The following is a 14639-nucleotide window of genomic DNA, read 5'->3' on the forward strand; positions in this document are numbered from 1 at the left end:
ATGGCATACATAGTGACATTAATAAGGGTACTTCTCAGGGTCCAAAGTGCCATCTTCAGAGTAAAAATAGACAAAGAAAAAAGGACAGAGTAGTTTTGCTGCTTTAACAGTCAATGGGCTGAATGGCCTCACTAATCCATGACTCCATGAAATCGGGCACTGGAGAACTTCTAACCTCATATGTCATTATCAAACTGGAAAATGCTCAATAGAAATCAGAGAAGAGGATAACACAATAGAAGATCAATTCCTCCAAATCCCATTCAATAATAAACTATGTATGATTTTATTTTGTCTCCAAAGGTTTACATTTTTATGATCCTGCCTTGCTGGAGTAAATAATGCAATACCCATTCGTACATGCATTATTGTGCAAGGACGAGGCCTAGGAGACAGTGCTTCTCAGTGGTTCATTAAGTCTGCTCTTGTGCCAAGGGGGATATTCCACAAAAATATACTGGAACAACTTGGCCATCACTAGCGAAACTGAACCAGGAGCTGATGTGTAACACTGTTCCGGTAAATTCACACCATTCTGCAGTGAGTACACAGGCAGCAAAATGATTCCATGCATTAGAATTTAAATAAAAACAAAATCAAGACAAAACATTTGCACAGGAAACATTTCAAGCAACATTTTTTCTGAGCTAGCTAGTTTGAAATGTAAGCTCCCTGACTAAGCAGTGTGATGTACATTTAGTTTAGAAAAACCTGAAAAACAATAATAATGTTAATTAATTGCAGTTCAGTGGCGCGTTTGAGGCTTTGAACAGGACAACGAGCAAATATATATAAATATATATAGTTAAAATAAGAAAGCTTGCATAAAATATTCCCTTCATTTAAAAAAAATGCTGGTTTGATGAACCACTGTCATAACTGCGCATTGAAAAAAACACTGAGGAATATGCGGAATGGTTAAAGTTAGAAAATAAAATGTAACTGGCATTTTATACATAAAAGATACATAATCTATGCTTAGCGCAATCAAAATATAAACCATGCTCGGCTAAAGCAGCAAAATGATTTTGGCAACTCTACAAAAACTTGGTCTTAGCATGAAAAAATGTACAGTTGCTTCATCTTTTTGCCTACATTAGGTTAAAACAAAGTACAATGAAGTAGGTTGCGAGGCCTTCATCCATGTGTTGGAATAAACATAAAAATGGCTCAATTAATACATTATTCAATAGCCCACTTAAAAAGGTAAAGGAACCAGGATCAAGCCAAAATGTTCCATTTTAGCAAGGATAGGTGAAGAACAAAGGGCGATAGGAGCAATGCATTGATTATGTTCAATAGTGAATGAACATGTTAAGTGCTGAATGAAAAACACATCAGGATACATCTGTGAATTAGATATATCTTGTGTAAATCAGTCTCTTATGATACATTCTATTCAGACAGAACTGTGCTGTGCAGCATAGGACTCTGAAAGAAGCATCTCTTAAATAAAAGTAATACAATCAATTCCCAGTTGTAGCTATGATCGAAATTGGCATTAAGTGTTGCAGCTGCCATATCTAATGGTTAGGTTAGGGTCACATAAAATTTGCAATCATGCCATCTGAACACAATCCGCAAAGCATGGATCATTGACTGGAACCATAGCTATAGTGATCCACTGTTGTCATGGCTGCAATTATTACATTATTTACATAACGATTGACAATTTATAACCAAATTACTCTTGTAAATTATATCGTTTTAGGTTAATACTGCTAAAAGCTCTCTTGAATCGCAGGGGAATAAATTAAGGAAAAAATAGAATCATGAGTTTGAGTTTGGAAATGAGCTCATTAGATTCAGCCTTGTGCAGACTAGTTAGATTTTTAAGAAAGCTTTAAAAAAAATGGGTGCTTTTCCAGAAGATGTGAATAGTTAGCAACAACAGCTTGACATGTACTTCCATGTTCTGCCAAGCTCAATACTGTTTAACAGGTGAGTAAAGGCGGGACATGGAGTTTTGATGCTTTCTTTACAGATAATGAAAAACCTAATACCTAATTACAAATTCTGATCCATGAAGTTTCCATTGCAAAGGGTTAATGCACTTTTACTGTATTCCTGTGCACTGTGCTTCGATGGGTTATAATTAATTGGATTGATTCTTATGTAAGAAAGGCATGCAAAGAATGAAATACAAACTTTGGCATTTCCATCCTCAAAAGATGTAAAAGAGCGGGGAGAAAAAGAAAGGGTTACTTTTGAAAAGTGAAGACTACAAGTATCTGGCTTCCACATTAGAATTTCCAGACAATCAAAAACTCAAGATTATCTGATACAAATCCAGCCCACCTGCAACCATGTGAGCTGCTGCGTATGTCAGAGCCATTGAAAGGATGCTCCAAATGCAATAGGGGATAGATGTCAAGCGTAAATCAATGATTACTCAGAAACAAAAACAGAAAGCAATGTGCCATAAAAATAAAACTGCCTGCAGATGCAGATCAGTGCAAGGGGAGACACAGTAAAAGAAACTGAATCAGAAATAAATGTTACGTCCACAGCAACGGACTGCAAAAGACGGTAAAATATAGAACACACTATAATAATTAATAGCTGACAATAGATTATCATAAAATGACTCATATGGATACTTTTATATATATATATATATATATATATAATACTGGGCATTTGCATTTACATTATGAAAGATGAATGTATAAAGTAGTGAACCCACAGCCAGTAGTTGAGGCACAAAAGGTATTTGTGCATTGATGCATCAGATTAAAGCTTTGGGGTCATATGCTTCAGAGAGCATTTCCATACAAATCCGAACATTCTTGCTTTTTCAGGCTGGAATCTTCCTAATTGTCATGCACAATACCTTCAGCATCTCTCCACTGTTTGTAACATCAAAAAAGCGTTTTGCGAGATGCCTTCGATGTATGATATCAATCCTCTCATTGAAATTCAACTCCAAATTACCCACTGGAGCCGGTTTGCAATTCCCATTCGGGGTGAACAATGTTTGGGTGCCAGTTCCCAATCTCAGGCAAGGGTTCTTTCCTTTTTGTCTCATTCAGGAATAACACCTCGCTGCACCTTGGGGAATTGTTCCTTGTTCTCGAATGGAATTCTCAAAAACACCTTCATCTTCCAAATCCTCCGAATGAAATGTGTTCCATGCTGTAGGCGTACAATGAAAACACCCAGTGCTCACCGGCTACGTGTTAACCAAGGACTGAACCTTAGAGCACCGAACTGTGAACTCCATCACTTTGCCATCCACTGGAGTTGGCATGCACAAAACAAAAAATAACTTATGTTGCCATGGTGACTTGACCACAAGACAGGATGTTGTACAACAGAAGTTTAGGTTGCTTTTTTTTCTCGCACATTCAAAACCCCTTTTCATCTGCATTTCTTTTATTTCTTTCTAGCAACAAGCCAGGGGTTTCCTCCCTTTAGATGAGGAGAGAAAAAGAAAGTTCAGGGCCTAGGCCACAGGTCTGGCTGTACAAGACGTTCGCGTTCGATACTCAGAAGTGGTCACACATCAAGCACTGGTCAAACACTTCATGCACTTCTCTTTAGAACAGATACGACACCAGAAATCAGTGATGGAACTTTAGGTGGAGGTTGGAAGCAAAGGTCATTTGCAATGGCAGCAGCCAATGACCTTCCACAGTATTCATCTGTTTTAGTCTATTTGGTCACAATTATATGACAGAACTTGGTCCAGATATGTATCAATGGTACTTGTCCATGCAAAATACACAAGCTGAGACAGAGCTCACAGTGAGCTCATGCAAACAACATTCCAACATTGTTTCTTTTTAACACTATGAGTCTCTGACAGAACTGTTCTATCAGTCAATGTACAATATGTAACTTCTTACTTTAAAGAAGTAGAAGCAGCTATGTTGTTCTTGACTTTTTTTAAAACAGTTACAACTATATAAATACAAAATATGGAGCATTATATACAAACTTCATGCTTTCGTGTTAGATTCATCACTGCAAAACAAAACAATCACACGAGCGTTAAGTAAACACACACTAAAAGATTAGTAATAACACATGGTCAAATCCTGTCCATCTACACATACTTTGAAGACAGTAAATGAAAAGGGCTTCAAGTAAACACCAGCAATAAAGTGGCAATTACATCACTTGCTTCCCAACCAGCTGCTGAAGCTTCAAATTACACAGCTGTGTGCCAGACAAACATAGCTACCACTTCTACCAGCAATTAGGATGGGTAGCTTTTAGCTGAACATTTTCCTTTTAGAGAAAGATTATGTAATAATTGACCCCCATTGTTCAATTTTAAAATTGTCATCCTCTCAAATCCCTCAATGGCTTCACACATCCCTATCTTTGTGTCCTCCTCTAGTCCTCCAACTCTTGAGGAACTCTCTATTCCTCCAATTCTGGTCCCTTGTGCATCTCCCTCAGTCCTTTATTCCCATCACAGGGAACTGTGCCTTCAGTTGTCTCAGCCCCAAGCTCTGGAATTCCCTCTCCAAAAATCATTCCACCTATTCATAGAACATACAGTGCAGAAGGAGGCCATTCGGCCCATCGAGTCTGCACCGACCCACTTAAGCCCTCACTTCCACCCTATCCCCGTAACCCAATAACTCTCCTAACCTTTTTGGTCACTGAGGGCAATTTAGCGTGGCCAATCCACCTAACCTGCACGTCTTTGGTCTGTGGGAGGAAACCGGAGCACCCGGAGGAAACCCACGCAGATACGAAGAGAACGTGCAGACTCCGCACAGACAGTGACCCAGCGGGGAATCGAACCTGGGACCCTGGCGCTGTGAAGCCACAGTGCTATCCACTGTGCTACCGTGCTGCCTCAACTCCTTTCTCCTTCAATTTAGTCCCATCTCCTAATACTTCCTTCTTTGACTCATGTCAATTTTATCTCACTACACTCTAATTAACACTTTGGGATGTTTTACGGCTCTAAAGGTGTGCTACAAACACAAGTTGCTTTTTGAAATTCATTGAGCAGCATTTATTGCCCATCCCTTGAACTGAGAGGCTAGGGAATTTAAGAGTCACATGTCAGCCAGACCAAGTAGGAATGGCAGATTTCCTTCCCTAAATTCCAGATTTATATTAAATTCAAATTTCACCATCTGCTGTGGAGGGATTCGAACCCAGATCCCCGGAGTATTTCCATGGGTTACTGGATTACTAGTCCAGTGACAATACCACCACGCCATTTCCTTCACTGTAGGGTCATACGAATGGAGCAATTTTTCACTTATATATTTCCTCAATTTGAATACCATAAACTACTAATGAAAATGAAATGAAATGAAAACCACTTATTGTCATAAGTAGGCTTCAAATGAAGTTACTGTGAAAAGCCCCTAGTCGCCACATTCCGGCGCCTGTTCGGGGAGGCTGGTACAGGAATTGAACTGTGCTGCTGGCCTGCCTTGGTCTGCTTCAAAAGCCAGCGATTTAGCCCTGTGCTAAACCAGCCCCAACATTATTCACACATTTTAGATAATAAACCATCTATTGGTGCTCAGCTTGCACTTCATTGTGGACTTGTGCTATTTCATTCTTTTCTGAGAAAGAAGAGGATTTATGTGGAATCATGTGTCAAAAGAAATAGGAGCCAGAGTAGTTCAGTGGCTTGTACAAAGGATAAGGGTTTTCTGTTACACTCCCTAACTCATGCTGTCATTTAATTGGGCAGAATGTGTGTGTTCTGGATAGTAGGGGATGTGGTGTCCGATTGTGGGGGAACCAGTGACAGTGAACCATCTTGCATAAAAACCCTAAAAAAGTGAACAACTGAAGCAACCTCGGGTGACTGGGCGGCACAGTGGACCAGTGGTTAGCACTGCTCCTCACAGCGGCAGGGACCTGGGTTCAATTCCAGCCTCGGGTGTCTGTCTGTGTGGAGTTTGCACATTCTCCCCGTGTCTGCATGGGTTTCCTCCGGGTGCTGCGATTGCCACCTACAGTCCAAAGGTGTACAGCTTAGGTGGATTGGCCATGCAAAATTGTCCCTTTGTGTTCAATAGGTTAGGGGGTGTTACTGGGTTGCAGGGATAGTTTGGGGGCGGGGGCCTAGGTAGGGAGCTCTTTTTAAGGGTCGGTGCAGACTCAATGGCCAATTGGCTTCCTTCTGCACTGTAGAATTCGATGATTCTATGACTATCTGTGTGGAGTTTGCGTGCTCTCCCCATGTCTGCGTGGGTTTCCTGCGGGTGCACTGGTTTCCTCCCACAGTCCAAAGATGTGTAGGTTAGGTGAATTGGCCATGCTAATATTGCCCAAAGGTTAGGTGGGGTTACGGGGATAGGGGAGGATGGTTGGGGCTCAGTAGGATGCTCTATTGGAGAAAGGGCCCCCTAAACCTGTGTAAGCGCCACAAAAAAAACAATTATATTCTTTCTCAGGCCCGATTATTTCAGATTAGGAGGCCATTTCACATGGGCTGTCCGTTTGTGTCACAGGATTTGTTCAGTATGCCTTAGAACTATAATTGGGGTCTTACCTACATCATAAGGAGCCTGATTTGCATGGGAGAAGAGGCCTACCACCTCTTCTAAATGGGCACATCACTTGCACAATGGTAGGCCTTTTCCAAAAAGTCAACCACCTGTCTGGTGGTGTGAATGGGGCAGTGGGTCTACTGATCCCATTGTGAGACTGTTACCCTTCCTCCACATAATAGATTGACTTCCTGTGTCTGAATTAGTATTTACAACTTTAACAGCAAACAGTGAAATCATCCCTAATATAATATAAAGGATACTACAAGGATATGTTTATGATACGTATCTGTGGTGAATGCATCACAATCTTTATACCCATTATCTTTAAAAAAGATCATGCACTACGTACCTTCTGCCAACATCCTGGCATCGGCAATCCATCTGGGCCCTATTTTAACCAAAGATAGAGACTTTGACTAGTATGCAAAAAGACAGGAAGAAGCAAAAGCAGGGATCGGCACTCTTGCCAAATGATCTATTTAACTGGTGAATATGTCATTGTCAGTAAAAACAATTTTACAAACTTGATGATTACCAAAGAGGGATTCAGTATCTAAATGCAATAGATCTAATAATGATGGCACATTGTTCAACAATTTCCACATTACAGTGCAAACCGAGCTTAAATGCTGATTCAGTTACCCAATGATTCAATGGTAGTTCTGTAACTAACTTGGTAAGGTGTAGTAGTTCCAACTCTACTCTTCTGGTACCTGCTTTTGCAAAAAGATAATGGGCGTGATTCAGCTGAAAGGTTTCTACGTCCGGTTTCGGGCGTGTTTGGCGGGGTATTTCTCGGCGAGATTGACTCCGCTATTCAACAGCACCTTTGCTGTTTATTTGGGCCTCGGGGAGTTTTCCTCATCGAGGCCACGCATTTCCTGCACTGGGAAACTGAGCTTGCCAGGATGACCGGCTCCTCGCAGGTCAAGGCGCCATTTTGAATGCTGCCCTGATCGCTGCAATCCTCCCCCTTCAGATCCCCTTCTGCTTTCAGGACCACCCCTTCAACTCGCAACCTTTCTTTGTTCCCTCAAACCCACCCTCATCCTCTCTTCTCATGGGCAAGGCCCCTCAGGCCCTCCCCTGACAGTGCCAACCTGGAACACAGTACTGCCGGGCTGCCCGATGACACTACCAGGTTGTCAGAGTGGCACTGCCAGTGCCAAGGTGCCAGAGTACTACCCTGCCCTGTCCCTGACCACGTGGGGGCTCTAATGGAATGCGAGTCCCCCCCACAAGAGGTGCCACTGTGCCTGGTCCACGTTTGTGAAAACTAGTGCTAAACGGCATCTGATTGAGGTCTCGCAGACGTGGCCTTGACTCTCTGGTGCCGAGTGCACATGGTATCTGGGCATTTAAATAAGCCTAATGGCTCATTTAAATATAATTATGTGGATCTTGCCCAGTGAGGGTGTGATCCAGATTGCAATGGGCGTAGTGAGTCAAATGACTTGCGATCGGCCTGACGCAAAGCCCGATTTGGGGCTCTCGTAGGATTCACCTGTTGCGTCTGGCTGAATCATGCCCAATATGTACTCATACAAACACGACACCAAGCCATGTGCTTGCACACATCCATTTGCCTGGAAAATAGTGTTGTTAATTGCCTTATTGTTGGTAACTTACAGCATTGGTACAGAAGTGATGGCTTCTTTTCAGTTTTTATCAAACTTGCAGGTTAACAATGTTGTTGCACTTTTGAAACTTTTTTTGAGTTTTTATAAGCACGGTTTTGTTCTATCCCAACATGCTCCCCTTCTGAACATATTGAATTTTGTTGGTTTTGCCAGCACTGGCAGTTCTCAGCTTGTCATTCTTAGAGTCATAGAATAGTTATAGTATAGGAGGCTATTTTGTCTATCAACTACGTGCTGCTCTCTCCAAGAGTAAATCACTGAAAGCCTCTTCCCTGTATCCCTGCAAACAGATCCAATTTTTGGATGGGACTTTATGCTATGGCCAATATCCTGATGGCGGGACTGGAATTGTGTGAAACTTCTGCTCATGGGTGGGATTGGTTGACCGCTCACGATGGCCAGTCAATTATCTATCTAGTGTCAAGAGTCTTGACCATTTGTGTAAAGGGGGCGGGCAAGAAGTTACTGACCTGAGCATTATGTCATGGGTTCAAAGGTCTGGCTACCATATTTAAACTGCATTGGACAGCCACCCACTCCCTGCAAGCCAGCAGCGTCATTCCGCCTGCCTGAGAGGAGGAACTTGAAATGGAGCTGTTGCCAACATAGTGTTCTTGGATCTCTGGTGCTTCTGTCAATCTCTCTTCCACAGACACCCATGTTTGATCTCCCTGGACCATCACCCCCACCCCTTCCCACCCCCGAGGTCAAAGCACAGCTCAGCCTAATCTCCTCTGTCCAACAAAGTGCCTTACAGAAAAAAAAAGCTACTCTCTCCACGTCTATCACAGCAAATCTACCAAGACTACCTGGCCCGCTGCATGCCACTTATAAAAAACTGTTGCCAATCTGAAGGCATGTGTTTTTCTTTTGCTGCCGTCTCAATCTCAAAAGTATAATTTAATCGGCTATGTATTTTAACAAATATGAAAAACATGCTAATGGTTTAAAAGTAGGTTCCTACCACTTGCAGTCAGGAACCATGATCCGCTTTCAATCTGCTACCAACTAAATTCTCAACTTTCATCCCTTTGATGGGCAGCTGCTGTTTCATCTTGCATTCAATTACGTGACCCGCGCACACCTCATTCCTTCTCCTGGGAGCATTATTACATAGCACCCTTCGTGTGTAAAGCAGGGAGTGTGGGCAGACTTTTAATAATAAAAAGGTTGAGGAATTGAACAAACGAATGCGATATAAAATAGTTAGTTCAAATATTAGTTACAGTAATGTAGATAGTAGTGAGTTCACAAAGGACAAAGGACAAAGGAATTCAGAAAGCATGGCAAGGAGGATGGGGAAAAGGATGCTGGGTAACAAGAGGCCCAGGGTTAAGGAATGCAAAGTGAGCCAATCAGGATATATGGCCAGGTCAGGAGGTGTATAGGATGACCTATGGGAATCTTGTATGTGAAACTTGATGCCATTTGAATGTATTTGCAGAGATTTCTTTGTCTCCAACCTCACTCGGTTCCGGAGCTTCAGGAGACAATTTGTGTGTTCTGGAACTCATGGCGGAGCGAGTCAGCCTTGCAAGTTGGTTAAAAATAAATAATACTATACCTACAAACCCATCTCGAGTTTTATTGAGGCCAGACTGATGGGTAAAGAATTCAATATTGTCAAGGTCAACATCCAAGCTGAGCCTTATATTACCCAATTTCCACCCATGCATTTTCCATTGGTTTAAGAGGGTCCTGAATTAATTTCCTTCCCCCATTCTAATGCAGGATCAGGATCAGACTTACTTTTTCTGCCTCACGTTAGCAAAATCCTGGAACTCTCCACATAACCTAATTATTTTGACCACGTGGACTGCAATAGTTTAAGAAAGCCCACCACCACCTTCTCAAGGGCAACTAGCAATAATTGCCAACCTTGCAAGCAAGGCACATACCTGAGAATGAATTACAAACACTTATCTCATAAGTGTTCAATATTTGATCTGTTAAATCTGTGAAGATATATGCATATCTCATTTTATGGTCTTTCCCCAGGTATCAGAGGGGTTAGGAATTGTTTTCTAATTCCAATTATGTTTAGTGTTGATTTGCTAGTTTGCTTGTGTCTTATGCTTTTTACACAGAGCTTATTTTAACACCTATGGGGTGATACTATCCTTGAGTTCTTAATTTCTCACTAAAATGCATTCAGAAAGTTGGTGGAAACCTGGCAAAATTAGCAGGAGAACTGGAAAACCCACGTGGAAAAACTGGGTACATATAATATATGCAATGCCCGCTCCCCCCCCCTCCCCCCCCCCCCCACTCCCCACTTCACCCCATCATAAGTCGGGTGATGTCCTTTTTGCATTCACTCCGCTGGACTTCCGCTGAATGTCGTATTTAGTTAGTTTAAATGGGCTGACTGTGCACTGGCCAGGATAACTATTGTAGGATAGGCATTTTCTTCAACTCAAGGCTGGAAAGTTACGCATCCTTAAAGGTCTGTAGCAGTGCAACCTCGAGCAGAAATTTGGTCTACAACCAAAGCAACAAATGGCCTTCATCTCCACTGTGTAGATTGACAAAGCAAAGACCTACATGATGGGCTCACAGGAGATTGCTGCCAGCCTCTTTACAGTTCCTCCAAATCTGAAGAGTCCCCTCATACCTTCCAGCACTCAAATTCATTATTTATTTAAGGTACAATAAAAGGAATAAGAAGAATTAAGAAATCCTTGGAGAGTGACATAGGAGGCACTATTAGGCCGCTCGTGTCTGTTCCACCCAGGAAATGTGCTCAATACAGACAGCGAGTCAGTAACGTAGGTGTCGGCTCCTATCTATTTCTAAATCCTGCTGCCTGGGCTGTTACACACAGGAACATCTTCTTTCCTACATCTCAGTTGGTTCTAAAGAAAAGGTCTCTATCAGGGTTTGAAAAACTCTGTTCTGGATTGTTTACGATTGCCCTTGTGATGCTAAATAGTTTAACATCCGTTTTAACACTGTAATGTAGCACTTGTCACATGTTCAAATATCATTGCACCGACAGCAGCACCATCATTATTAGCTCCTTGTTCTCTCATTCGCAATCAGCAATTATAGGACTCAAGACTGCAGCTCTTTATGTAAACTACAGGTGCAAATGTGCAGTCAAATCAGTTTTTAAGCAACACAAACTTAGCACACATGATCAAAAGCAGTCTTACAGCTTATTTCTCGCTGTTGCTTATCACAACTTTCTATAATAAATCACGTATAATGTCCAGAAATCAGAATGATAACATTGTCAGGATTTTGTTTAAAACCGACATTTTGTTCCCCCAAGAGAAGATTATCATGCACAACAACGCATTCCATTGAACACTTTACCTTTATAGCTAGGGTCAAGCGGTCTGAACTGTGAAAGAACCAAATACAATATACCACAGCTTTTCAGAAGAATATAATGTGCACATTGGTCACATTTTCATTCATGTGTGAGATGTAATCTCATCAAAATGTAGTCTTCTATTAAAATACACAATTCATCGTAAAACATTTTACTGATGAATTTTTATAAGTTTTATATGTCCCAAATGAGTATTTAACATTCAAATTTTGCCCTATTGGTACAATGGAAGTAAGGGGTACAATTGGTTACATAGTTTATATCACAAATGGAACAGGAGGTTGTATTACAAGGGTTTGGGAAGCAATATCGAAACCTAATATGAAAAGTTGAGTCATTTTGGGAGTGGAGTGCAATTTGTTACAGTCAGCCAGAAGCCTTGACATTATGTTAATAGTCAGGGGAGGGTTGCTAGTGTAAGCTTGGAACTGATGAGCTCAGGGAAGACATCTTGGTTAAAAGTACACTACCAAAGGGGTAAAAGGAGCATTAAGTAAGCAAGATTGATATATTCCAAGTTGAAGAGGAAATTAGGACTACTTTCTTATTTCAGGAATACAAACAAATGCTGTCGTGATTCACACTACACTTTGCACCTGCTTTGGTAATAGTGGGGGGAATTTAATCCAGCCTGTTGCAGTGGGAAAGATGATAGTTATGGTTGTTTAATCGCGCGGGAGGTCGAATGTCAAGGTGCCGGGTGGTGGATTCAACCGGCCGTGGGTTGCTGCCAATGCGGAAATGGGAGCGTTGCGCCCTCCTGCAGGCAAGTTGCTGTTAAATTTACAGCGGTGCTTAATTTCTAAGCCACTGGTTTCTTCCCGGGGCCGAATGGGGGACAGGGGGACGCTCGTTGGGTGAATTGTGAATTTTCAGACCGCTTGAACTACCCCACAAATGGCCCAGAATGAACTTGAGGGACACCACTGGACTCTTCTTTCTTGCCCTTGGAAGGTGTCACGTGTTTGTGAACCAGAAAATTAGTTGCCGGACAGTAAAACCCCACGCTAAATATGCAATCACTAAAACTGCTCGCTATCCTGGAATGTAAAGACAAAGCCCATCTTCTTTTCTTGACTCCACACTGTTTTCTTAAACTACCCCCTCCTGGCTTGGATTTTTCAGCCTGGTGGCATAGTGGTTAGCACTGCCGCCTCCAACGTCAGGCACCCAGGTTCGATTCCCAGCTTGGGGCACTGTCTGTGCGGAGTCTGCACTCTCTCCCCGTGACTGCGTGAGTTTCCTCCGGGTGCTTCGGATTCTTCCCACAGTCCAAAAGTCTGCAGGTTAGGTGGATTGGCCATGCTAAATTGACACTTCGTGTCCAAAGCTGTGCAGGCTAGGCGGGATTATGGGGATAGGATGGGGGAGTGGGCCAAGATAGCATGCTCTTTCAGAGGGTCGGTGCAGACTTAATGGACCAATTGGGCTCCTTCTGCACTGTAGGGATTCTATGGATTGTCATGGTGGGACCTGTTGCAGGGGATGTGGTGGATCAACCAAAAGTCCATTGACTTTTGACAGGACTGGAAGACCCTGGCCTTTATCTTGCCCAGCCTCCCTTAGACTTCAAATCTGTTGTCATCGTTCTCCTTTCCAGAAACCGACCCTTGATCTCTGTACTTGGAAATTACTGACTCATTTCCAGCTTCTCTTCCCACTCCAATTTCTTGCTGTTTAGAGGCTGAGGCTGCCAGTCCCATGCCCAACACTCCTTTTTCAACCAGCTTGGGACTGGCTTCGGTGGCATGACTAGACAACTGGACAGCAACAAGACTCCTCCCATCACCATCAGGCAACGGCATATCAAGGATGTCGACTGCTTTCCCTGCCTTGGAAGCAACATCTCCAGGACGGGTGATGTAGAGATCAACATCCACACAAGAATCGGCCAAGCAGCAGCAGTCTTCTAGTGGCTGCACAGGGTCTGAGCATCCAACACCATCAACATGGCCATGAAGCTGTAACTCTACAGGTCCACAGTAGCAGCAACTGCAATTGATGCCAGTGAGACATGGAAGAGAACAGTAAAGGTGTCATGTAAGTTGGATGTCTTTCACCAGCTCTGCCAACATAAGATACAGGGCATCACATGGAGAGACAGCATTACCAATGAGGAAGTGCTTCAGAGGATTGGGTTGGAGATGCCAGCATGATGGAGAGGTGACTGAGGCTGGCAGGACACGTATTAGAGTGGGTGCCACCGGGCAGGGGAAGACCTTGTGAAGTATACTTAAGAAGGATCTCCAAGAGCAGGACACCATCTGGGTTGAGGTGAAATAGATTGCGATGGACCAGGGTTGGTGGCAGAATCTTGCTTTCCACTGTCCCACATGGGACTGGAGGAACTAGCTCTAAATAAGTCAGTTTCCTTTCCAAAATCGTTGAATGAATTAACTCACCCCAAATCTGTGCTCACCTTTCCCACAATTCCAGATTTGAATCCCTTCAATCAGGTTTCTGGCCTGGCTCTGGTGCCGAAACAGCCCACTTCAAAGTCACAAATTACACCCTTTATGACTTTGATTATAATAAACTACCCCTCCGCATCCTTGCTGACCTTGTCTGCAGCCTTCAACATGGTTAACCACACCATTCTCCTCCAATGCATCTGCACTGCCGTCCTGCTGGGTGGAACTACCCTAGCTTGGTTCCATTCTTATTTATATAATTATAGCCAGACAATCACTTTTGCTATGTGGTTCTTCCCACTCATGCTCTGTTCTCTTTGCAGTTCATGAAAGATCTATCCTTGCTCCAATTCTATTTTGCATCTCAGTGATAATCCTTGGCAACATCACTGGAAAAGAGAAGGTTCCACATATATGCTGACGACCCCCAGCTCTCTCTCTCTACCTCCTTGGACTCTGCCGTTGTCTCTGATCTGTCATACGGTTTGTCTGACGCCCAATTGTAGATCCAAAGATGTGCTGTGCACACAGTTGTACCATCATAAAGACTGCTAACTTCAACCTGCATAACATCCTTTGATTGTTCCCATGCATCTGTTGCTGAATCCCTCATCCATACCTTTGTTACATCCAAATTGGACTACTCAATGTACTTCTGTCCACCATCCCATCTTCCATTCTACATAAACTGTGCTCATCCAAAGCTCTACTGCACATATCTTCATAGAATCCCTATAATGCAGGAGGAGGTCATTCGGCACTGATCCTACGT

The 14639-nt window shown here is 42.8% G+C and overlaps 1 protein-coding gene across 1 annotated transcript in view; it reads right to left on the minus strand.

Moving 5' to 3' along the window:
* Positions 1-262: 262 nt before the first annotated feature.
* Positions 263-14639, minus strand: part of LOC140408742 (uncharacterized) — a 264053-nt gene continuing 249676 nt past the window's right edge. The window contains exons 34-35 of the mRNA XM_072496372.1: positions 6829-6867; positions 263-3411 (exon numbers count right to left, since the gene is read on the minus strand). Coding sequence (XP_072352473.1) covers positions 3376-3411; positions 6829-6867 — 75 coding nt within the window. The 3' untranslated portion in view covers positions 263-3375. The remainder of the gene's footprint in view (positions 3412-6828; positions 6868-14639) is intronic.

The sequence above is a fragment of the Scyliorhinus torazame genome, chromosome 3 (genome assembly GCF_047496885.1).
Source record: "Scyliorhinus torazame isolate Kashiwa2021f chromosome 3, sScyTor2.1, whole genome shotgun sequence".
Lineage (NCBI taxonomy): Eukaryota > Metazoa > Chordata > Chondrichthyes > Carcharhiniformes > Scyliorhinidae > Scyliorhinus > Scyliorhinus torazame.